The sequence below is a fragment of the Vidua chalybeata genome, chromosome 5, assembly GCF_026979565.1.
Source record: "Vidua chalybeata isolate OUT-0048 chromosome 5, bVidCha1 merged haplotype, whole genome shotgun sequence".
Classification (NCBI taxonomy): Eukaryota; Metazoa; Chordata; class Aves; order Passeriformes; family Viduidae; genus Vidua; species Vidua chalybeata.
This window is the reverse complement of record NC_071534.1, coordinates 70,075,655-70,099,389: the sequence shown is the minus strand read 5'-3', so window position 1 is coordinate 70,099,389 and position 23,735 is coordinate 70,075,655. Positions and strand designations below refer to the sequence as shown.

Sequence of the window (23,735 nt, the reverse complement as noted above, 5' to 3'; positions counted from 1 at the left end):
ACGAGCACTCAAGTGGGGCAGCACGAGGTGCCACGAGCCTGGAGGAGATCCCAAGCAGATTGGAGCTCCATGACAATCTGCTTTTCTGCTTTCCAGTCCTTGGCTGTGCCTGGACACGTGCAGGCGTCTCCCTGCCTCCTGCTGGTTGATGCACAGGGCTCTTTGAGCCACATTTCCCCCACTAACAGCCCTGCTGGCCACTCAGGCTGCTTCCCTGCTCTGCTCCCCTGCTCTGCCTCCCCTCCTCCTGGGTATTTGTGTGGGAGGACAAGTCTGAGGCTTCTCCAGTACTTGCACAAGGGTATGGGAAAGTGACTGTGACATGCTTGTGATGCCTCAGGTTTGAGCTTTTGTATTTTTCAGACTCTGAGCTGCTTTAGTGTGTGGGTCTGGGCTTCATATCAGGGATGGCGAGCTCTGTGCACAGAGCAGGGAGACAAAACAATTCCTGCTCCAGCTGGGCACCAAGGACAAATGATCCAAAGCTCAGGCCCAGGAGCACAAACAGCGTGGGCTGGAGAGAGAAAAACAAGCAGGATGGGAGTGCCTGGGCTAAAGCTGGAATGGGACAATGAACTGCAAGGTGCAAATGGAGCAGAGCTGATCCCAGTGAGAGCCCCCGGGAGCGCTCGTGCATTTTGGGACCATTTTGGTTCCTCTTGGGTGCAGCCCTGGCTGGGCTCTGGTGCTGCCCAAGGTGGATCCATGGAGGAGATCCTTGGAATAAATCCCTGCTTTGTTCTTTAGCTCTGCCCAGCCTCTGCTCCAGCTCAGCCTTCACAAAGCATCACTTGAAGCCTTTTCACTTGGTGGTTTTCACTTGGTCGTTGTCTTCTCTCCTGCCTTGCTTCTCCCTCCTCAGGAACACAGGCAGCAGAATCAGCTTTAGTTTATAAAAAGCAAAAAGGTCTCCAGGTGCAGGGTTGTGCTCGCCTGTCTCTCCTCCACTGCTCTCTGCCAGTGGGTGACTTCTTTCACCACCCATAATTAGCCTCTCCCAAGGTCTCACTGTTGCTGGGCTCAGGCAGAAGGTTTTACAGCCACTGCCTCTCCTCAAACATGGGAAAAATAATCCCTTCCTCAGCTCAAGGAGCAGATTTTAAACTGGTTCCTGCTGCAGCTGAGGCAGGGTGGCTGCAGGAGGGGCCCAGCCCAGCCCGTGGCAATGCTGGGGATGGAGGATGTGTGTGTCAGGCTCCCCACGCAGAGGAAGGAATCAAATATCTGCCCTATCTCAAATGCCATGCTGGGCTCCTCTGGGACAGAGTTATTGGTGAGGAGGAAGCTGACCTTCTCCTGTGTTTATGAACTGAACCTCTGGTTCACTTTGGGTTTGATTTCTCCCCCTCCCCTCCTGTTACAGAGTGCAGTGCTCCATTTCAAAGGAAATAACATTTTCTTCATTTTCTCCTTTGCTGGGATTTTTTTTAAGGTGCTGCTCAGGATGAACAGGATTTCTTCCCCTCAGCTTTCCGTGTTTTACCCTTGGCTTGTCACACTATGTTGCTTGCCCATGTTTTTGGAGCACCAGGGATATTCCCCTGTTACAGCTGCTGAGGGTGAACAAATTCTCCTGGAGCTGGGAAAACACATAATTATTTTAGTAGTCAGACCCTAGCGAGTTTGAGAATTAAAAATTCTCCTCATTTCCCTCAGTGCCACATGGATCTGTCCTTCTTCCTCCTGGCTGACTTATCTCCAGCCTTCCCTGGCACAGCTTTTGCTGCAAATCCTTTCCTGAAAGGGCAGGTCTTGAGCATCTTTAGAGCAGCAAGTCCTTTGGAGCCCCATTTCCTTTTCCTTCCGCTTCTACCTGTGGAGAGCAGATTTTTGGAAGCTCAAGAGCTCTGTCTCTCCTGTGCACAGGTCCCTTGGAGATATTTGAAGGCACTTTGCTGAAGTTCACAGGTGACTTTTGAAAACCTTGGCCATTGCATTCATGTGTATATATATAAATATACATATATATATATATATATACATATATAAAATATATCTGTTCTCTCTTCCCTCCTGTTTTCCTTCTCTGTCAGGAATCCAGCTGTGCAACATGTGGCACTTGTAGGGCTGGGAAGATCAAGCAAACACAGAGCTTTCAGCAAGAAGAGATAAATTTCCAGAATAAATTCAAGCCACGTCGGCCCAGTCTGTTTTAGTTTTAAAGCCCTGCTGGTAGTGATGTGTGGGAGCTGTAGATATAAAGCCAGGGAGAGAAGAAGAGTTTATTTGTATTATTTCTGGCACCTTGGTGGAAAGAAAACCCCAGTTCTGAGTTCGTGGGGCTTGGCACAATGTTTGTCTGCATGGTCTGGGCCTGCTGAGCTCTGCCTTCGTGCGTGGCTTGAAGGCAGAGGAAAAAAGGGAATTATCTGCCCTGACTGTTGTAACTGGAAGAGGAAAGCGCCGGATTTGTGGGGGTGTGTGGGATGCAGATGGCCCCAGAGGAGAAATATCTTGTTATTAATAACCCACGGAACTGTGATAGCAATTTTCCACCTGTGCGCGCCGCCGCGGTTTTTGTCTCGGCGCTCTGGCAGGGGCACAGCTGGGAGCTGTGGGCTCCCTGCTCAGGCAGCTGCTGGGGGTTCCCTGTTTGCTGCAGAGACAGAGGACAGGGCAGGATTTGGGGTGCTGAGCCCTGACCATGGATTGGCTGCAGGGCTTTGGTGCTGTGCTCCTGGGGGTGTTGGCTGACGGTGGCAAGGGGCACTCTGCCCCGGGAGCTGCTGTGTGCGCTGCTGCTTCTTCAGAGCACCACACAACAGCTTGGGTTGGAAGGGATCTTAAAATTCTACTTCCAGCTGCCCTCAGGGATGCTTTCTACTAGCCCAAGGTGCTCCAAGCCCCATCCAACCTGGCCTTGGACATTCCAGGGATGGGGCAGCCACAGCTGCTCTGGGCACCCTGTGCCAGGGCCTCCCCACCCTCACAGGGAAGAATTTCTTCCAAATATCCAATCTAGACCTGCCCTCTTTCAATGTAAAGCTATTCTGCCTTGTCCTGTCTCTTTTTTTCAAAAATCCCTCTTTTTTTTTTTTTTTTTTTTCTATTTACTACTATATTTTTTGCTTTACTAAGGTAAAAATATAAACCCCTGGATGCACTCTCCAGCTCTAACATTAGGGTGCTAGCCTTCTATGTTTAATTTCAGAAAAAGCTAAGTAATTTTGGAAGAATTTTTATTTGTATAGGATTTTCTTGGTCACAAAGAGATGCTGTGCTATAGCTCACGTTTGACTGGAATGTTTAGGATCTGCGCATTTTTTAATGTTTAATTTGTGAAGTTACAGCAGTATGGTGACAAATTCTATATCTTAAGCGTTTACCAATAAGATAAAAAGCACAGCAGCACCCAGCACAAAACACTGCTGTTTTCAGACTAATGCCAGCACTAACAACCCTGACTTCATTTCCACCCCTCTTCCCCTCTGCCTTTTTCCTCTAATCCAAACTAAAGCTTTACAGGCTCTAACTCTTGAGTCAAGGGCAAAACTCAGCCCAGCCTCCTGCCTGAGCGATGCCTCACGTCACTAAAAGCCACCTGCAGCCAGTGCCAAGACATGTCCCAGCCACACAGGGGCCAGGAGAAGGCCTTGTGTCCTCCAGCCCTGTACCTGAGCCCCGGGTGCACAGGTGATGGAGCACCTGGAGCACAGGTGATGCTCTGCAGGAGCAGGGAGGATGCTCCTGCCTCATGCCCCAACAGCTGTGACTGCATCCCCAAGGGTAAAGGTGCATGGGCGCAGGTTTTCACAGTGTTTGAGGCTTGTGTGGCATTCCAAGTGCTGCTCTGGGGTCCTGTGAGGAGAGGGAAGAGAGCAGCAGGTCCTGTTTTGGAGAGAGTGGAGAGGTGGAGGCAGTGGCAGGTGAGGCTAAGGGGCTGGAGTGCACATTGGTACAGTACTTGTAGGTTTTACTGTTTTAGCATCTGGGTATCTGCTTAATAGTGTTTCTTCAGCTCTTAAAACCTGTGTTATCAAGGCCCCCATTTCCTCTGAGCAGGGTTTTATGAACAGAGGTGACCTTTGCACGTCCCCCACATTAAAAACACCTCTTGTCTCAGCCACAGGTGCCTTTATCCTGTGTGAGCAGAGATGAACAAAGCAGATGGTGTTTGGATCTGGATTAAATTAGAGTTTCGCTTGCAGCTGGCTTAGCAAACAAATAACTTTCTTCTGGGTAGCACAACCCAGATCTCCAACCTCTCACCGCAAACTAAAGTGTCCTTTTGCAGCCTGCCCAGCTCACGTGCCCCTCGCTGCTGCTGGGTTTCTGTGTAGCACCTGTCCTAACACAGCTAATGCTTTGTGATGATGGATCTGCAATTATGAGGCTGTGCAAACAGCTAAAACAATTGCATCACCCTCCCTGTGGCTGCTCTGGGGTGATTTGTGGAGCTGCTGATAGCACTAGGCACGATTCATGCAGATGAGGGGTCAGGTCCGTGAAGTGCAGGGCACCTGCAGCTTCCATCTGTGTCTGAGTGGACCAGGGGAGATATTTATGGGAGGAAAAGGGGAGAGTTTGCCTTTTGCAGCAGCAGCAAGCTGCCCACATGGAGTAGAACGTGCTGGCAGTGTCTCCTCTCATTGCTGGTCAGCGTGGAGGAGCACAGGGATGAACTACAGAAAGCTTTAGCAGCAGAGTAGCAGGAGCAGACACCTCCTCCCTTCCTCCCCCCGGCCTCCCAGGCTGGGTGCCAGCAGCAGGACTCTGCTGTATCATTTCAGGACACACTGGATACATCCCTACATCCCACAGCTGAGCAGGGTGACCACTGAACTATTTAAAGTCGCTCCGACGCTGACACTCGGGTGTGTAATGCAAATTCTGCTGATGCTGGGAAAGTGCTGGGGCTGGGGATGGGTTTAGGACTGAGGGGAATTTAACACTGTGAGCACTTTTGGGTGTGTGTCCCTCAAACGTGCACCAAAGGAGATAAGAATAGAGAAAGTCAGTGCTGGTGCTGCATGCGTGGCTCTGCAAAATAAAAGTTAGTTGTTGCTGTGGCACTGAGCTGGGAATTCAACATGTGGGATGAAGATTTGTCTCTGCTTTGCTGGCTCTGTGTGACCTTGGGCAAGTCATAGAATCACAGACTGCTTTGGGTTGAAGGGACCTTAAATAATTTTGGGCAGGGACACCTTCCACTAGCCCAGGCTGCTCATCAGGGTCAAGTTCTCCTCCTCTGTTGATAAGCTCAAGTGTTGTCAGATCCATCCTAGGAGCAGTGGAAAAAGCAAAACTTCTCCTTGCAGTATTTGTGCCATTAGATGCTCAACTTGGTCAAATTTAGACAGACTTTTAGCCATGGCCACAAGAGAAGGAGCATCCTGATTTTTCCTCCTTGCACCAAAGCGTGCCACCTTTTCAGTGAGGCAGCAGGAAGAATAAAACCAGGGTCAAATATAGAAAAAAAAAAAAAAGTTAAAATCAGTAACTTGCAAAAACTTTCCCCCTAATTTAGTTCTCAGCATTGCCCAAGTCATTGTGAATGCAACTTTCCACAGAGCTGGTAGCCTGAGGCAGACACCGAGCTCAGGAAATTGTCCCCTGAGTGGTTCAGGTCTGTCAAAGTAATGAGAACCTTAAAAGTGAGCCTTGGCACAGAACATGTCAGACAACCTGAGCTGTAGGTGTTGCTGCTAATCCTTACAGGAATTATGCATGCACACAGTGCCCTGCATGGGAATTGCATCATTTTGGTGTAAAAATAAATGCGTCTGTACAGGACGGAGTCGTGTATCTCCCTGCAAACACAGTCTCTGTGTGTGTGTGTGTACATCAGCTCCTTTCTAATCTGCTAGTTAACAAACAGAACATGTGATTATCTCCTCACCCATGTGAGCACTGTTCTGTCTCCTGCCTGCCTCTGATCCTGGCCATGGGTGTCCTGTCCAGCTCAGCAGCAGCTCAGGACTCTCAGGCACGATTTGGGATTACTTATCCTGCAGCAACAGCCAGGCTGGGCTCTAAGAATAACTTTCCATTGGCCTTTGGATGTGTTGGCAGTAGCTGGGATTGCGGGGACAAAGTCACTGGGAGAGAAAATTAACAGCAAATTAATAATGCTTTTACCACGTTTTTTTATTTCTGCAAGGGGGAATTGAGTTTTGCTGCTGATTCTCTGCTTTTGTGATCTTCCTGTGTCACGTGTAAATTGGGACATCACAGGACGGTGGTGGGATAGATGTCAGACTGCTTTTTATTTTTTTCTTTTCCCTTGAAATGCTCCCAAAGCTGCAGCTTATCAGGACTTGTGTCCACGGTGCCTCGTTAGAGCTCTCAGCACAGAGAGTCCTTCCCCAGTGCTGCTGCTGGGCTGGAAATTGGGTCTCAGCTGGAAGTCTCTGCTTGGGCAAACGTGGGGCTCTCCATCAGTCCTGCCCCTGCGCCTGCCTTTTGGCTCAGGAGCAGCTCAGCTGCCCTCCAGCCTGCTCAAAACATCCAAGTCAAGTGGGGACAGAAGTTTTTTTTTAACCAAAATGCTCTGAGGGGAAGCGTCTGAAGAGGACAGATCCTCTTTGGTCTGATCTTGGGTGTTTCTTCTCAGGGAGCATCTTGCTCTGGAATGCGGCAGCTGCGCTGTGCCCTGCTTCATTTTGAACATCACAAAAAGTACTGTTGTGCCAGAATGCTTAAAAATTATAAACAATTGGAACACAGTTTTTATGGTATTTGTAAGGGAAAGCCAAGAAAAGCATGCAGGAGATTAATACTAGTTAAAAAAAAAATGTCTGTTTGGTGCTGTATTATTTGTAAAGGAGAGGTTGTGCTTGTAGCAATCTCATATCTGCAGAAGATGCCTGGAATTTGGGACTGGTGAGCTTTGGGGCAGAAGTATGGACTTTTTATCCTTCTGACACCCCTTCAAGAGCTCTTTCCAAGCCCTTGGAGGTGGCAGGAATAGATTGCTTAAGCTGACACGTGCAAGTTTTAAACGTCCAGACTGGGACCTAATTGCCCTGGGTGCTACAGGAAGATGCAAAAAGATTCACCTGACCTCATCTGACCTGCTGGAGGGCTGAAAGACAGGGAGCAGTTGGTGGAAGAGCTGTCATGCAGAAGGCAGAGTGATAAAATGAACAGCACATGTCTGCCCAGGAGGTTCAGGATGTCCAAAAACCCACCCAGAAGAGTTTAGGAATTTGGTCAGAGTTAGGAAGTTCAGGACAAATAAAACAAGGAGGTATCTAAAAGTTTTTTTTTTTTTTTTTCAGAATCTCCTGTCAATATCAAAATTCTGCTAATGGTTGCAGTGAAGTGCAGCTTTTTTTTTTTTTTTTTTTTTTTTAGGGTTGGGAGAGCAAATGCCAGTCAGCAGTGCTGCTTTCCAGGGGTGTGCTGGACTGGAGATCTGGCTGGGATTTGGGATGGCCCAGCCATCCCTGTTTCATGGGGCTCTCTCATCTGCTCCCTTTAGCCACTCACACGAGAAGCTGAGGATGAAGAATTTGCTGCGTCAGATCTTTCCCCTGGCCCCATCCAGAGCTGGTGGCTGCTGCTCCAAAAGGGGCTGGATACCTGCCATAAATGAAAGGAGGAAATTTTATGCTGAGTGAAGCATAAAGAGAGACTCTGTTCTCGCCTCTGCTGCAAACCCTGCACCACTGAAGAGAAATGATCACACCTCTGACTCTTCCCTCCCAGCAAACACAGCACTGCTAACAGCATTTTCTTTATGTTCCCACTCCTGCTGCGTGTCCAGCCCATTTCCTGCGAGGTTTGGTGCAGTTGCAGGATTGATGGTCCTTCCCTGGGGGATCCTGGCTCTCCAGGAGCACACAGCTGTGCCCTGCACGAATCACATCGGCCTGGCCACTTGTAAACTCCTCATTTGGGAGAAGTTCCCATTTGCTGTGAGCCAGCGAGTGCTGGTCACTGCTAACTGGTGCCCACCTGGTTTGCAGAGTGCCTGATCCTGTGCAGCAAATCCACTGCTCTGCATCCCTCTGGAGCTTGATTTCCAAACCTTATTCCCCACTGAGCGCCCTGGTCTATGGAAGGTGTCCCTGCCCATGGCACAGGGCTGGAACAAGATGGTCTTTTAGGTCCCTTCCAACCCAAACTGTTGAGTTTTTATCTCCTTTTTTGCCAGGGTCAGGATTAAATGTGTGAGATGGTATTTCTTGTTTGGACTCAGATGTTTATTAGTTCTTATCTATGTTACAGTCTCACAAACCCTGAGCTCTACAGCACTTTAACAAACTAAAAATGGAGCCCCATCTCTCTCTCTACAAGGCCTTTTAAGGATAAACTGTCCAATTAAGAAATGACACCTCAATTATTTTCACTTTTAACCCAATAACCAACCACCCGTGCCTGCAATGTGGACTTTTTTATCCAATTACACAAAACCACCCAAAGCCATGGAGAAGGAGCTGAAGAAGAAGGAGCAGCCTCTGCCCCAAAACCTCCAGCTTGCTTTATAGATATTCCTGTATTCTAAACCCTTAAACTCTGAGTTTCCCACCCTGTGATATCACACACTTCTATCCAAACCCACAATCCCAGTTCTGTCATTCCATTTTGGAAGCTTCTCCACGGCCTCAGGTCAGTGCAGTGTTCTCTTGGGGGTCAGTGCCTGCCAGCACAGAGAGTCTCAAATTCCCAGCAGCCAGGCTTCCAACACCAAACCATTCTGGGATTCCCTGATCCTGGTATCATCTCTGATTTTCCCAGACCTGTTGCTTTTACTTTTTCCTTCAGACCACTCTGCTCCAGCTGTGTTTTGAATATATAGCAAAATCTCAGACTTTGAAGGCTGGGAATTCTCTGCTGGCTTCTTTGCCAGTGTTTTCCCCAGTTCCAAATACAGATCTCAGTGCTCCCACAACCAGCTGATCAAGGTTTTGGTTTTTTCCCTTGAAGTCCCATGTTTTATCTCACAGAGACCTGGAGAGAGAAGCAGCCAGTGGTCACAAAGTCCCTGTGAGTGCAGAGTGACTGTCCCTGCCAGCCCCCCAGGAGGCAGCTGAAGAACGGTGAGATTTGGCTGCTGGTGGATACACACAGTGCTAATTGCGAGCCTTCAGCCTGAGACAGAGGACTTGTGTCTCACAGATCCTCCCAAAACTGCCAGGCAGGGGGAAAAACATCCTCCCACTGGCATCCAGAGCAACACAAACTCTGCTGAAAACAGCTTCAGCCAGCAAGGAAGCAAAACAGCTGCCTGGCAACTCGGGAAAGCCAGGTCACAGACCCTTCCTGGCTGTGTTGGGGCTCCCACCTGAACCAGACCCAACACATTTTGATTTCTTTTGGGTTTTTTTTCAGAGCCCCCAAAGCCTCGAAGGGAATGTGTGAGCATAAGCTGGGCTTCTGAGGAAGGAAATGCCATTTTCCTCAAGGCTGTCCTAAAATGCTGGAATTGGATACACGAGCTGGGGAGACCTGCTGGGATGAAACCCAGTTCATTTTCTTTTCAATATTCATCACTCCTCTAGGGGTAGAGGCTGTGTTTATTCCTCTTTGTGTCTAGAGCTCATCAGGGTCTCCTTCCCAGTGAATTGCTGTCCTGGTTTCTTCTGGAATAAAGTTAATTTTCTTCCTGGGATGGTGTGTTTTGGGTTTGGTATGAGAATTGCAGTGATAACACACTGATGGTGTTAGTTTCTGTTAAGTAGGGTTTAAACTAACTCCAGGATTTTTCAGCTTCTCATGGCCTGACAGGGAGAAGGCTGGAGGTGCACCAGGAATTGGGAAAGCATGCAGCTGACCCAAACTGGCCAAAGGAATATTCCATAAAATTTAAAATTTTTTTGGCTAACCTGGCCCTGCCAACCCCGTGAGAGCTGCACCTCAGTGAAATACAGCAGAGAAACTCTTAGTGCTGGGGAGAACAGAGTGCCAGCACTGTGTGATGGCTTTGCTGGGGACAGGAATGAGACAGAAGTCAACCTGACACTCTGGCTTTTGGCAATATTTCCCTTTTCTCAGTGCCCTGGACCTCTATGATCTCACACACACAAGGTGGGATCAGCCACTGCTGTGACATGGCTTGCTTGAAACCAGTGACCTTGTGTGCTCTTGCCACAACAGTTTGTTTGTTGGGGGTTTTACATTTCCCCAGTTACTGTGATAAGGAGTAATTTTCATAGATTTGTCCTCAGGACACTTTCAGGAGGCTGGGAAATACTGTTACCTGTGTCATGTCATTGGAAGGTTGGGTCCTTTCCAGTTCTGGATGCTCCATAACACCCAGCCTTGGGGACTCACATCCCTGTCTGCTCCAGAAAAGAGAGTTTAACTCCGGTCTTTGGATTTGTAGGTTATTTCCACGACCTCAAAACTCCGTTCTCGTTTCTGTGACGCTGAATATTTGTGTTCTTTCATTTGAGCCTCTCTAGCAAATTCCTGGAGGAGCTGAGAAATCATTACAAACCCCTCTGCTCTCCCAAGCACAGAGGAGCACAGCTCTGACCTGCTTTTGCTGGTAGAAAAACCAAATTTGAAATGCAGGCAGAAACAACATCCACATGCAGTTTTAGCACATGGGAAGAGCTGGGAAAAGAGGGAAGAAAATCCCACTCGTGGCATGTGTTAATCCCTTCATTTAATACTTCTCTGGCACAGACACAGGTAACAAGGTGATGGGCAGCATCTGAGTGCCTGAGAAAAAATAATCTGTGTGATGAGGGAAGGCTGTGTTGTCCCTCTGTATTTTAATTCCCTTGCAAACAAACCACTCCTGAAGTTAATCTCTTTATTTGGGACAAGCTGCAGCTCCTGCAGGGATCTGTTCTTTTTGGTGAGCTCCAAAGTAAAGCTGCTCTGGTGTGGGGTGTCCCCAGAGTGAGACTTGCCTTCAGCTTGGGCAGGTTGCAAGTTCAGGGAGAAAGGATTTAGCCAAAGTTAGAATCCAGTCTTTGTTGGGGAAGCTGTTGACAATGTCCCTGTATGGGTTTTCTTGCCATGTTGGCTCCCAAAGAAAAGCTTCTATCCATGGTAATCAGGGTTTATTAAAGGAAACCATGAAAAAAAGTCTTTAGATGAGATTAAAGGGATTGTGTGGCTGCACTTGGCGCTGAATTGCTCCGGCGCTGGGCGTCTGCCTCGTCAGCATCTCCTGCATCCCGGGCATGAACAGCCTGAGTGCAGGAAAAGCAAACACAGGAGCATGCTGCCTGATTAGCTGGGCTTCATTAACCACCCTGGCACTGCCCAGGAGTCCTGAGTGCTCCTGGCTTCCTCCCAGCCAGGTGGGGAACCCTGGGGTGCTGCCAGGCCCACTGTCCATGAGGATGTGCTGAGTTTTCCCTCCCAGAGCTGTTTTTCAGCTCATTTTGGTTGTATTCAAGGCTTTAACATGTATTTTTGCTCTGAGCTGGACCCAGAGTGGGATTGCTTCTCTGGCTTTCTGTATCCAGGCTCTTCCTGCTGACTTTGTGGTGTCCCTGCTGCCACACATGGCCGTGGCAGGGGACCTGGTGACACGGCTCTGTCTGACACCTTTGATGGCAGGAGGGCTGTGTGTGTGTCTGAGGGAAATGCTGCTGTCTCATGCTCACTCAGTGACGTGTTCCTTTCAGCAGCTGTCATTGGAGTGGCGTGGATTTGTCCCAGACTCCAGGATAGGGACATGACCATGGATTTTGTGAGATTGTCAATCAAAACCCAGCTCTCTCTTTCCCCTCTCCCTCTACACTTCCTCCTGAGTCCTTCCCTCTCTCTCAACTGACAGATCAGTCCTTTGTGTCCTCTTTATTCCTGATTTATTCCTACTTCCTCAGGCATAACTCCTTGACTTTGTCCCCTTGAATGCTGCTGCGTTTTGAGGATGCATTCATCATTCCCTAAATTTCCCATCTAATAATCAGAGTTAAAAGACATTTGGAATGTTTCTTCCTCTGAGACTCCCAAACTGTTTCTTCCTCTTTCACACCCAAACTGCTTTTGCCCAGAATCCCATGTATTCACCACAGAGTTTCATGTTCTGGACTCTTGGGATTGTGTCCTGGAGATCCCTGAGCAGAGATAAACTGCAACCTTTAACTCAGTGGTCTCAAACCTTTGCTGGAAATGCTCAATAATAGCAAAAAAAAAAAAAAAAAAGGTAACCAGACTGTGGGGTAGCACCATAACTCACTGTTCTCCAGGAGGAAACCAGTATTTAAACCAAACTCTGGGAGTTCAAGGCATCTCCTGGGGAATGTGTTATTTGCAAGCCATAAAGTCATGATTCCACAGGCAGGACAGTGGTGTGAAACCTCCTGTGGGTGCTGGCTCTGAGACCTCCCTCTACCATGGATGAAGCCCTGTCTGAAACGGCTGGATTTGCTCTGTGACCTTCCCAGGGACCTGGGATGTGCTGATGGAGAGGCTGCTGTGGCAGGAGCCACGTCGAGGGATGATCTGGCCTCACACAGGAGCCCTGTGTGGTGGCTCGTGGCATCACTGCTGGCCACATCCCCAGTGGAGAAGGCAGTTTGGGTTTATTTTGGGAACAGCCAGCTAGAGCCCAAGTCCAGCCCTTGCTGGCTGTGGCCTTTTGTTTATTTGCTTTGTTTTTAGAATATAATTACTCTCTTGTAGACTCTGCGTGTCCACGGCACTGTATTATTGCCTTCCCAGCTGCTGTGATTCCTGTCATCCGTGCACAGGGAAAAAAAAAAACCCATCCACAACCCCCTTCTCCTTGGTGCATCCTCTAATGGGTTGTACAAACCCTTCTCTATTCTGCAGGCTAAACCTCCAGGCCTCCTTGCCCCTGACCTCTGCTGTTATTTATTAATTAAGCCAAATTATAAATTATAGCCCTCAGAGGCTCCAGGACTGATTGGAGCTCCAGGACAGAGGGTACAGGAGGAGCAGATGGGAGAGCAGAGAGTGCCAGCAGCAAGCAGAGAGAAAATCCTGCTCCTAGGGTCACTCAGATGGCTGCTGGAAGATGGCAAAATAGCCCCAGGCTCTCCCTGCTTTGTCCCAAAAAGCTGCTCCTGTGCAATGTTGGTCTTCTCAGACTGCTGATGCTCTTTCCTCTGCAGGTGAACTTCCTCCCCCATGAGGTTCAGTGTTTTGGAGACCACCCTTGCCTGCTGTAAAGCCTTCCTGGAGTTTCTCACTGGAGTCTCTGTGGTTTCCAGATCAAATTTGCTGTCTTTTCCTGGAGGGATCAAAAAATGGTTTGGGTTGGAAGGGATCTAGCAAGGTCCTCCTCACCATTCCTTTCCTCTGCGAGTGATAGTCTGACCTCAAATCAATTCTCACCTGCATGGGCCTCGAAGAATTTATGTCTGGAGTCTGTCTCTTCTCATTTTGCCTTGGCTGTTTGTTTTAATGGGCAGATTTTATCCCATTTTTGCAGGTGCTGTGTCCTGGTACTGTGATGAATTTTGGACAGAGGAGCTGCTCAATATCAGTCTTGGGATTGCAGCAGTTCCCGTTTCCCTGCCCTGCAGCTCTGCTGACTCTGCAGAGCAAAATACAGTAAAATAGAGGGCTAAAACAGATACCTTTTTAGTACTTGAAAAGAATAATTTCTCCCTAGATCTGCCTAGTTCCTGATCAAACCAGCGCCTGTTAGAAATGTGGATCATAACTCATCAGTGACGGGAGCCGGTGTTCAGGGTCGCCACGTGATGTTTCTGAACACAGGGCTCAAACAGGGACAGCTTCCCTCTTCTGCTGCCCTCTCAAGGATGGGCCCTTTTGAAAGAGGAATGGTTGTGTGGGGAGAGCTCATCCCATCACTGCTCTCTCCATCATAATAAAGGTTATTAACAGCCTACGTGACCAGCCTGCCTATCCCCGCCGAGCTCGCGAGACAGCCCTGCAAACTCTGCACTATAAGCTTGGTTTTATTAAATATTTGCTTGACCAGAGAGGCAAAGCAGAACAGGGTAAACATGAGTAAAGTAAATGTGGGCTGACCTTTGTCCATCATCCATCCAACGCCTGCGGCTGCTGCGGCAGCCAGGGCAGCGAGAGGTGAAGGTGATCCTACAACAGCTGGGCAATTCTGGCTGCTGTGCGAGAATTTTGAAATATTTGGGGTGGCATAAAAGTGGTGGCTGCTCTACAAGCCGAGATTTACCCTTTCCACTATCAGATCTAATCAACCTACGGGTCAAAAGAATGTGGGATTTATTCTCCCTATTATTTTTTTGAGTAAATTTTTCAGTTCCACCGGCGTTAGCAGAGCTGCACAGATCTGAAAAAGCTGCACATCCAGACCTGTGTCACTGTCACATCTTCCTCCCTGCTGGGATCTGCAAACAGGGATTTTTTTTTCCTTGCCTCCTACTTGTGCGAGCCTGGCTGTCATCACTGATTACACCCCTGATTTCAGCAAAGTCACTCTGTGACAGAGGGGTTGGGACACTGCGGGAGTGGAGCTGTGTTTGGCTTGTGTCCTTTTTAAAATCAAGAGCAGCTTTGTGAAGTTCTGATCTGGATGACAGAGGGATGAAGGGCCTGGCCACCAGGTTTGTGTGGTGAGCACTCAATGAGGAGCTTGGCTTGTGAGGCCTGAGCTGGTAGAACTTCATGTCCCACATGCTCTGTGGGGCCATAAAGGGGTAAAGCTGTTCTTAGTACAAAAGCAACCAAAAAAGTGAGGGAAAAGGGAGCAGATGGATGTGTTGAGCAGGAAGAGGTGTTCCCATGGGGCTTGGTGATGTGCCCATCAAATGTTTGAAACCCATACTGCTCCCATCACCGTGGTCAAAACCTGGGAGATTTTAAGGGACTGAGTGGTGCAAGGAAAGCCTCTTCCCTTTCTTTGGAAAGCTACCAGGCTGGTCCTTGGGTCATTGGTTTTCCTACTTCACGGTGCTTTAGGCTTTACCACTGCTGGTAGATAAGCAACCCCTTTCTCCTCAGTCACCTGAGATTCCCAGGGGAGCTGGATCTCTTCTAGACGATGTTCCCTTGGCTGTGAAGTGGGTGGAGAGTGGTCTGTGGTGAGAGCCCAAGGGGAGAGAAGACACCCCGTGCTCCTTTTGCTCCCAGCCCTTTGCAGGTGTGGCAGTGACAGCTGGCACACGACAACCCCTGGGTCTGAACTGCAGGCTGGGCTGGTGTGAGGCAGCTTTGATCTGGAAACCACAGAGCTCCTGCTCAAACAGATCTGTTCTGGACTGGGATCTCCTGAAAGGATGTTAATGTCACACCAGAGCTGGCTCCTTCCTGGCAAACTTCAAGGGTGGGAGAGCTCAGCATCCATCTGGCCCCATCCCTGTAGGCAGATCCCTGACCTTCTCTAGGCTTTAGTGCCTCGTCCAGAGGAGCAGGATGATAATCCTTCTCCAGTTCTGGTGTCTCAGATAGCAAATCCACAGCTGAGCTGATGCTGGCAGTGCAAACAGCAATGCTGGGTGATGTTTCTACCCTTCTGCACTTGCAGTCAATATTTATGCTGCACCGTGGGGCACATGGGTGTGTAATGGAGAGGGAAAAGGTGCTGATTTATTACTCTGCTGTGTGATTTCTGCTTTTTCTCCCAGCATCTTTTCTGTCAGGAGGGCTCCCTTTGTGCTGGTTTTAAGTAGAGAGCTCAGAGTGGAGAAAGGGAGGATTAGCAATTAAATATGCTCTGATGATGGCATGGTTGTGAAGGAGGGAGGAGGAAGGAATACTCCGTAGTAATGTACTTTTGTTTTCTTTTTTCTCTGCTTGTAGGACAGAATCTGCCAAGGAATTAGTGTTTTGAAGAGTTTTACAGCTTCTAATCCTTGTTGCCTTGGGAATACAAACCTCTCTAATGATGTCGCCGGCCATGTGGAAATGGACTTGCCTGGTTTCCCACCTCCTGCTGTCCACCACAGTGTCACCTCTTGGCAGACAGCAGCCACCCCATCCAAAGAGGCCCTTCATCACCTTCACTGCAGACCAAGCAGAGGGAAACTTCAACCACTTGGTGGTGGACGAAAGGACTGGGCACATTTACTTGGGGGCTGTCAACAGGATCTACAAACTCTCCAGTGACCTGAAGGTCCTGGTGACGCACGAGACTGGTCCTGATGATGACAATCCCAAGTGTTATCCTCCCAGGATAGTCCAAACCTGCAACGAGCCCTTGACGCCCACCAACAACATAAACAAAATGCTCCTCATAGACTACAAGGAGAATCGGTTGATAGCCTGTGGGAGTTTGTACCAGGGCATCTGCAAGCTCCTGAGGCTGGATGACCTCTTCAAGCTGGGAGAGCCCTTCCACAAGAAGGAGCACTACCTCTCTGGGGTGAACGAGAGTGGCTCTGTTTTTGGAGTCATTGTTTCTTACAGCAACATGGACGACAAGCTGTTCATCGCCACGGCCGTGGATGGCAAACCGGAGTATTTCCCCACCATCTCCAGCAGAAAGCTCACCAAGAACTCCGAGGCTGATGGGATGTTTGCATATGTCTTTCACGACGAGTTTGTGGCCTCTATGATCAAGATCCCCTCAGACACCTTTACCATCATCCCCGACTTCGATATCTACTACATCTACGGCTTCAGCAGCGGGAACTTTGTCTACTTCCTGACTCTGCAGCCTGAGATGATCTCCCCACCCGGCTCCACCACAAAGGAGCAGGTTTATACCTCCAAGCTGGTGCGGCTTTGTAAGGAGGACACGGCCTTTAACTCCTATGTGGAGGTGCCCATTGGCTGTGAGAAGAACGGGGTGGAATATCGATTGCTCCAGGCTGCCTACTTGTCAAAGGCTGGAGCCATCCTGGCCAGGTCGCTGGGCGTTGGCCCCGAGGATGATATCCTCTTCACAGTCTTCTCCAAGGGGCAGAAAAGGAAGATGAAGTCCTTGGATGAGTCTGCTCTTTGCATCTTTGTCCTGAAAAACATCAACGACCGCATCAAGGACAGGCTTCAGTCCTGCTACAGGGGAGAGGGGACGTTAGATCTGGCCTGGCTCAAGGTCAAGGACATTCCCTGTAGCAGCGCGGTAAGTGAAGCCCCTGAGCCCTCCTCAAGTATTAACAGGCCTTGTCTTCAAACAACCAACCTTAAAGCAGAGACCAAGGAACTGAGACTGCCTTTGTCCCAGTGCTGGCTCTGCCTCCAGCTCACCACACCGATTTAACCAGTTCATGCCCCAGTTAGCTCACGGACAAGCTGGTGAACGTATCAGAACAAGCAGACATGCTGTGTTTGCTGGTGAGCTAAACCAAGGGGCCATGGAATATTTAGGAGGAATGTGCCTGTTGTAGTTACTTCATGGTGCAAATCACAGGTGTGAAACCACTTAGACCCAGGTGCACTCTCGGCTCAAACCTAAACCAAAACAGGACCTAGAGATGTCAGTGGCTTGTGCCAGTCTCTCTGTGTATGCTGGTGTAATTTTGCTTCCCTGGGCTGTAGCTGGGGAAGGATTTATTCAGGGAACTTTATGAAGCCAGGGCTTCATTTCTTCCAGGGCTGAGAAGCAGTGGTCATTAACCATCAAAGGCCCTCGCCTTCCGGTCTCCAGCCAGCTCTGCACTGAGAAATAAAGGCCTGGCTGCAGAGCAAGGATTAAACACTGCAAGATTTAAGGGCAGGATTGGGGAAGAGGCTGGTCTGCCTGACCTACAAATGGTCCGAAGAAATTGCCTCGGTTTATTGCGAGTGCCATTGCAGGAATGTGCACAGGGCTGGCTTTGATGGCAGGCACAGACATGGGCATTACACCCAGGGCTGCAGGAGCCTCTTCCCCAGGCTTTGATTCCCACCCTTAATTAGCTCTTTCAAGTGAGAGGCGAGCTCCAGTCTGAGCAAAGGGAATAGGGAGAAATGCCAGAGTGCTTTTCTGCCCCGAAATCTCCAGGCAGGCAGTGCTCAGGATATGGGATTGCTCCGTGGTGCTCAAGCCTTGTTTGCTGGGGGATTCTTCTGATGCTCCCTGGCAGGACAAGGACAGACCGTGAGGAATGTGGATGGGGGTCTCATTGCAAGGACACCGATCCTGCCTTACTCTGCCCTAATTCCCCTTTACACCCCTCAGTGTTCTTGCTTGACCTTGCCCTGCTCTCATTCTCCCACACCGAAGGGACAAGTCCTTGATTTCAGTTGGGATCTCTGCAAAGCTCCCTGTGGAGCACTGCACAGGGAGAAAGGCTGTGCCCAAATCTGGCTTTGATTTTTTTGTTTAGCCGCAAGGCCTGTGCGCATTCAAAGAGCTGCCTTTAGATTTAAGCTGGGAGCTTCCCACTGGAGTTTCTTTCCTGGGCTCTTAAGCCTCTCCATGCATTTGCATATTTGCTCTGCCTGTGCTCCACACTAACGTTTGCAGTGCTGGACCTCTCCTGTTAGGAGGTTTGAAACCTCTCAGTCCTGCCTTCTGTGGCTTTAGACAGGAGCAAAAAAGGTCAACAGCTTTCTTGTGTCCCATGGGGTGAGTCCCAAACCAAGAAAACTGGTGTCAGACTGAGTAGGGAAAGGACTGCAGAGCTGGGAGAGAGGGCACGGTGGGGAAAAGTGTTAGAGCATATTTATGAGTGTACACCTTCACTGTGAATCAGAGACACTGCAAAAGAACCTGGAGATGCTTGAATTAAAAGCAGGAAGTCTGAAGTGTGTAACTAAGTAGGCTGTCCTCTCCTTAAATGAGCCTACTTAGAGCTGCTGGCAAGCCCTGCCTGAGATCAGCTGTGCTGCCTGAGGGAAGAGGTATTAGTGACTTGGCTGCTGAAAGGGGTTGCAGAGTCCAGCCGCTAAGCTTGGAAAATATTTGATGGTTGGTGAAGAATTTTGGAGGCTGGATGTGTGTCTGTGAGAGCCTGGTCTCCTCTGCTGATGTCCTGCTTGCCAGCCAAGCCCCAGCACTGCTGCTCTGCCACTTAGCACATGTGTTAGAGGCAGCTCTAAAACCAATTACAGAGCCATCAGTGAGCCTTCCCCCGCGTTTGTGGGAATGTCAGATGTTTCTCTGCTGCTGCAAACAGAGGCTTAACCTGCCTATGGTCCAGGCTGGAACTGAACTTCAGCTCTGCTGCCCTGCCTTTGGCAGCTGAAATCCTGTATGAGAACAGGTCCAGCTGGGCACTGGGCATTTCAAAGTGACAGAGGAGAGTTTGGATTAGGTGTTAGGGAGAAATTCTTTACACAGAGGGTAGTGAGGCATTGGAACAGCTTGCCCAAAGAAACTGTGGCTGCCCCTGGATCCCTGGAAGTGTCCAAGGCCAGGCTGGACAGGGTTTGGGGCAAGCTGGGATTCCCAAACCCCAGTGGAAGATGTCCCTGCCCATGGCAAGGGGTGGCACTGGATGATCTTCAAGATCCTTTTCAACCCAAGCCATTCTGTGATTCTTTGTGGTATTAGCTGTAGGACTGAGGAGCTGGGTTCACTGCTCTGTCCTGGCTTTTAGTAACAAATATTCTTATAATTTTTCCAGTATTTCTAACAGGGCAATAACTGGCTCAAAGGGGATCCACATGACTGGATACTTCTGCTCCTGCCTTGGTGTAATCCTTGCCCAAGGCTATTTCAGGGCTAGAGAAATCTCCTGGGGACCATTCCCAGCACAACTCTCCTAACCTGCAGTGTGCACAGAAAAAATTCCAGGGATGTGGGGGAACAGTTTCTGGTCCCCAGTAGCAGATTCTGTAGCTCCTCTGGTCCTCTGGCAGCTTGGTTACATCTGGAGCTGAGAGAGTTGAGGTGAGGAAAGACCCTTGGCTGGACAAACTTTGTCTCATGGTCAGTATTCAGCGAGAGGCATTGGGTCCCCAGATGTCCTGCAGGGTTGGATGTCCTGGAGACTTGTTCCAGTCTGGTTTGCAAAGGTCAAGGCAGAGACAAAATCAAAAAAACCTCTGTGATGAAACTGTGATTGCCTCATGCCAAGTGCCTGTTGTAGATGTCAGCAGTGTGGTAGCAGAATTTCTAGAGTGGGAAAGGTAAAAGTCCAGAGATGAATGGAGAATCCTCAGTGTTCATTCCCCTCCCACCCCTGTGTTACAGCTCTCCTCCCATTCATCTTGAGCATAAATCGAAAAAAAATTATAGATTTTTATGTCTGGGCTGTTGATTTGCAAATTGGTGATGTTCACTCAGGTGATGAATGGTCTCAGGTAATACCTCTCTGCAAAAGCAGGATAATAGCTTATATTTAAGCAGTACACTTGACCCCAAATGCTTAGAAATTCATATAATCAGAGAAAAATGAGGCTGGGAAAAGAGGATTCTTATGAGGTCATCTGATTTGCCCTTCTGCCCTACTTATAACGCTTCTGACAGATGTTTGTCTCACCTGTTCTTAACCTCTGGCTATGGAGATTCCTCTCTCTCCCTAAAATCTGTCTGTGCTGTGAGGAGATTCCCTCATGTGGAATCTAAATCTCCTCTCTGGATACTGAACCCTTCCTACTTATGCAGTCAGAGGGCACCTTCAAACCCTGTGAACATGCAGGGCTGCTCTGGAGGGGAAGAAACAGGCTTCTAAAACCAGAAAACCAGCTCCATGTTGGGTGAAGAAGGCTGTGGTTTCAATGTCCTTCACAAACTTTGTAATGGAGCAGCCTGAGCTGGTTGAAGTTATCCCTGCTCATGGCAGGAGGCTGGACTAGATGAACTTTTAAGGTCCCTTCCAACCATTCTGTGGTTCTCTGGCAGTGTTGGGGAATGCTGGATTTCTTAAAAGAAAAAGAGGAGGTGAGGGGGAAAGGGCAGTTTGAGAGGAGGATGGAGATGTAAATGTGTCATTTCTCAAGAGTTGATCATTGGAGGATTTGTTGATTGTCATTACAATGAAATAAGATTAATGGCTGCATTTTGAAGTCTGGTGGGAGTTCCACTCTGGGGATGCTCAGCAGAGGAGGCAGGGCAGCCTTCCCCTCTGCCTTGGGGACTGGGCAGGTGAAAGCTGTGAGACAAAAAGCATGGATGAAGAAGAGGAGGGCACTGGAGACTGACCCCAAAGCAGCCTGAGGGTGTCAGGGCTGTGGGGAGATGGAGAGGAGCAGGGATCCTGCTGGAACTTTGGCTGGCAATGAAGCCCCAAACCCAGGGTGCTGCTGCCATGTGACCCTTGCTGTCAGCTCAGGAGTTGCTCACATCCCAAGGCTGCTCTCCTGGGAGATCCTGGCCTCCTCCCCAGCCTGATCCACCTCCCAGACTAAGAGACTCCAGTCCCCGCCATGAAAAGGTGTCACCTCCACCACTGCAGCTTCCATCAGACATGCAGCACCAATATCTCTCCAAGATAATCAAAGTGTCAGTCCCTGTGTTCCTGCCTGGCTTCTGCCTTTTGCTGTATTTTCCTTTCCTTTTGGCAGGAAATGGGGTTTGACTGTTTAAATTGCTGTATTCAGCCTCTTCCTGTTTTTCATGGCAGCGCTGTCACTTGGGGGAGAACAGAAATGTTTTCAAAGCTGGCTGGCCAACAAAAGGCCTTGTGTGAAGAGCTGGGCAATATTTTCCCAACACTTTGCTACCAGAAGTGGATGTTTGGGTCCCAAGCCATTGTCTGACGAGTGACTTGGCTGTGAAGGCTTCCTGTGCTTCTGGTGGCTGTTGGTAACTCCCCAAAACCTCTTTGCAGATGCTTCTGGTGAAATCTCTGAGAGTCCTGCACCATCTCCATGCATTTGCTCCTCAAGTGGGCTCTGCTCTCCTGCTCTCTCCTGCTCTCTCCTGCTCTCTCCTGCTCTCTCCTGCTTTCCCTGCATCCCCTGCCCATCCCCGGTGCCCACCAAGCAAGCACTGCTGTTGTCACGGGGTTGAGCCGGATTCAGGAGGAGTTTTTGGATTAGTCCTTCCATGCTGGGCATGCTTGGAGGCCAGCTGGGTGCACAGACACTTTCCTTTGGCAGCATTGGGATGAGCACTGCCTGGTCCTCGGGGATGACCCTTGGGCTCCCTCCTGCTCCATCCCACCAGGTTAGGAAGGGCCATTTCCAGCTCAGCTGGTGGAAAGACTTTGTGTAAGGTACGGGACAGTCAGCTTGACTCTTGGGAAGGGGAGAGATGGCTGAGAGTTTTTTTTTTCCAGCCTATTTCATATTCCTCTTCCTCCCAGGACTTCTGTTTGCAATCACTGGTGTTAACAGGGACGGCCAAGATTTTTCAGCCTGTTTCATATCCCTCTTCCTTCCAGGCTTCTTTTCATCATCCCTGGTGTTACCAGGACACAGAGAACCTCTGAGACACCAGGATGGGGAGCAGCAGGAGGTTATTTTATGGGGGGGTTGGCTAAGGCACAAAACCACAATTTGTAGCCCGGGGTCTCCTGGATCTTAGTGCTGTGCCCATCTGTTGCAGGAGGAGGAAATCTCTTCCTTGCTCTTACATTCCTCTCTGGCACGCTGGGCAGAAGAACAGGGTCATTTAGAAAGAAGGACCAGCTGGAGCTGCTGGAAAGAAAAGGGGTGTTTTGAAGTGAAAAATCACTTTACAAGAAAAAAAAGCAGGAATTGTCATCTGTGGTAAGCACATTTTTCTCTCTCTCAAGATTTTTATTGAGGTGCACAGAGAGAAATGAAAGAGAAAACAATTTCTATTTCTGCTCTATGTTTTTCTCTTGTAGAATGTGTTTAGAGAATTGTTTACCTGGAGTGAGTGCTTAGTTAGATCATAGTAGATTGTTTAAGCCTAAGAGCCAATCGGATCCACCTGTGTCTAGGCTCTAGAGAACAGGGTCACGAGTTGTGAGTTAGTTAAATATGATAGTTAGAGAAAGTAGCATGTAGTATTTAGTATCCTCTTTTATATAACATATTAATGTATTATAACATAATTATAATAAAGCAATCATTCAGCCTTCTGAAATAAAGTTAGACATCAACATTCTTCCCATTGAGTTCACCAACATCTACAACAGTCATCCCTATCTGTCATTTCTCCCATTTCCCCCTAAAAGAGAAAGGCTGGGGAAAAGGAGTGTTAGCTTTTGCTTAGTCCTTGGGAAGAGGAAGGTGTGGAAGGAGGTCCATGCAATCCAGGTGCTTTGGCATTTTGTCCATTTCTCCTGGGTGGATTGGTGAGTACGTGAGCCTGACTCTTTCCCAGGGGAATGGATCAATCACAGGGATGAGTTATCAGTTTCATTTTACCTCATCGTCTCCCTGTTTGCCAGCTGGGCTATCCTAAGTAAATCCCTTTGTGTGTGTCAGTGCCACTGGTGCTTGCACAACAGCACTTTTTGCTCATCCCAGCTGGACAGACCATGCACAAGTTTTGTGTACATGTCCTTACTCCAAATTTTACAGGCTGGTGTTTCTGATTCAAAGGGTTTGTGAGCAGGTGAGGTCAGCTCTTGGTCAATTTTTAACAGCGTTTTCTTCTTTTTCCTCTGAAAATGCAAATAAGAGCAGGAAGCCCCCGCAAAAACGATAAAGTTCAGTTTTTGGAAGGGCAGTACCCTCAGCAATGCTGTAATGCCTCTCTGGGAATGCTCACTGGAGACTGGGAGCCGGAGCAAACAGGCTGCTGGCTGCCAGATCTGTGTTTGTGCACTTGGCCACATGGGTTTGTGTTGGATGCCGTGCGTGGCGTGTGCGCTGCTGGGCCCAGCAGCTGTGATAAGGGGTGACAAGTGTCCTCCTGCCGACACTGGGGCTGGAGAGGGTGGAATCTGAGCTGGGGAGGAAGAGGGACACAATCACTTCTGATTGTGATAAGAGTGAATTATAACATCTGTATTGTCTCAGCCTTCTGATGAGACGGAAAATAAAATAAAAGTTTTTTAAAACGCCTCTCAGTTGCCCCATCTCTAAGTCAAAAAAGGGTGCAATCTGACAGGTAGGGCTCTGGCTCAAGGTTTCTGCAGCTGAGCTCTGCGATTTGCAAATCTCCCCCTGCAGCTTCCATCTCCAGC

General features: G+C 49.0%; 1 protein-coding gene across 3 annotated transcripts in view; it reads left to right on the top strand.

Annotated features, from left to right (window-relative positions):
• The window catches only part of PLXNA4 (plexin A4), a 440,787-nt gene that overhangs the window by 11,489 nt on the left and 405,563 nt on the right, over positions 1-23,735 (top strand). For all 3 annotated transcript variants that reach the window (XM_053942305.1, XM_053942306.1, XM_053942307.1), the window contains exon 2: positions 15,622-16,885. In XM_053942305.1, the coding sequence (XP_053798280.1) occupies positions 15,704-16,885 (1,182 nt within the window). In that variant the 5' untranslated portion in view covers positions 15,622-15,703. The remainder of the gene's footprint in view (positions 1-15,621; positions 16,886-23,735) is intronic.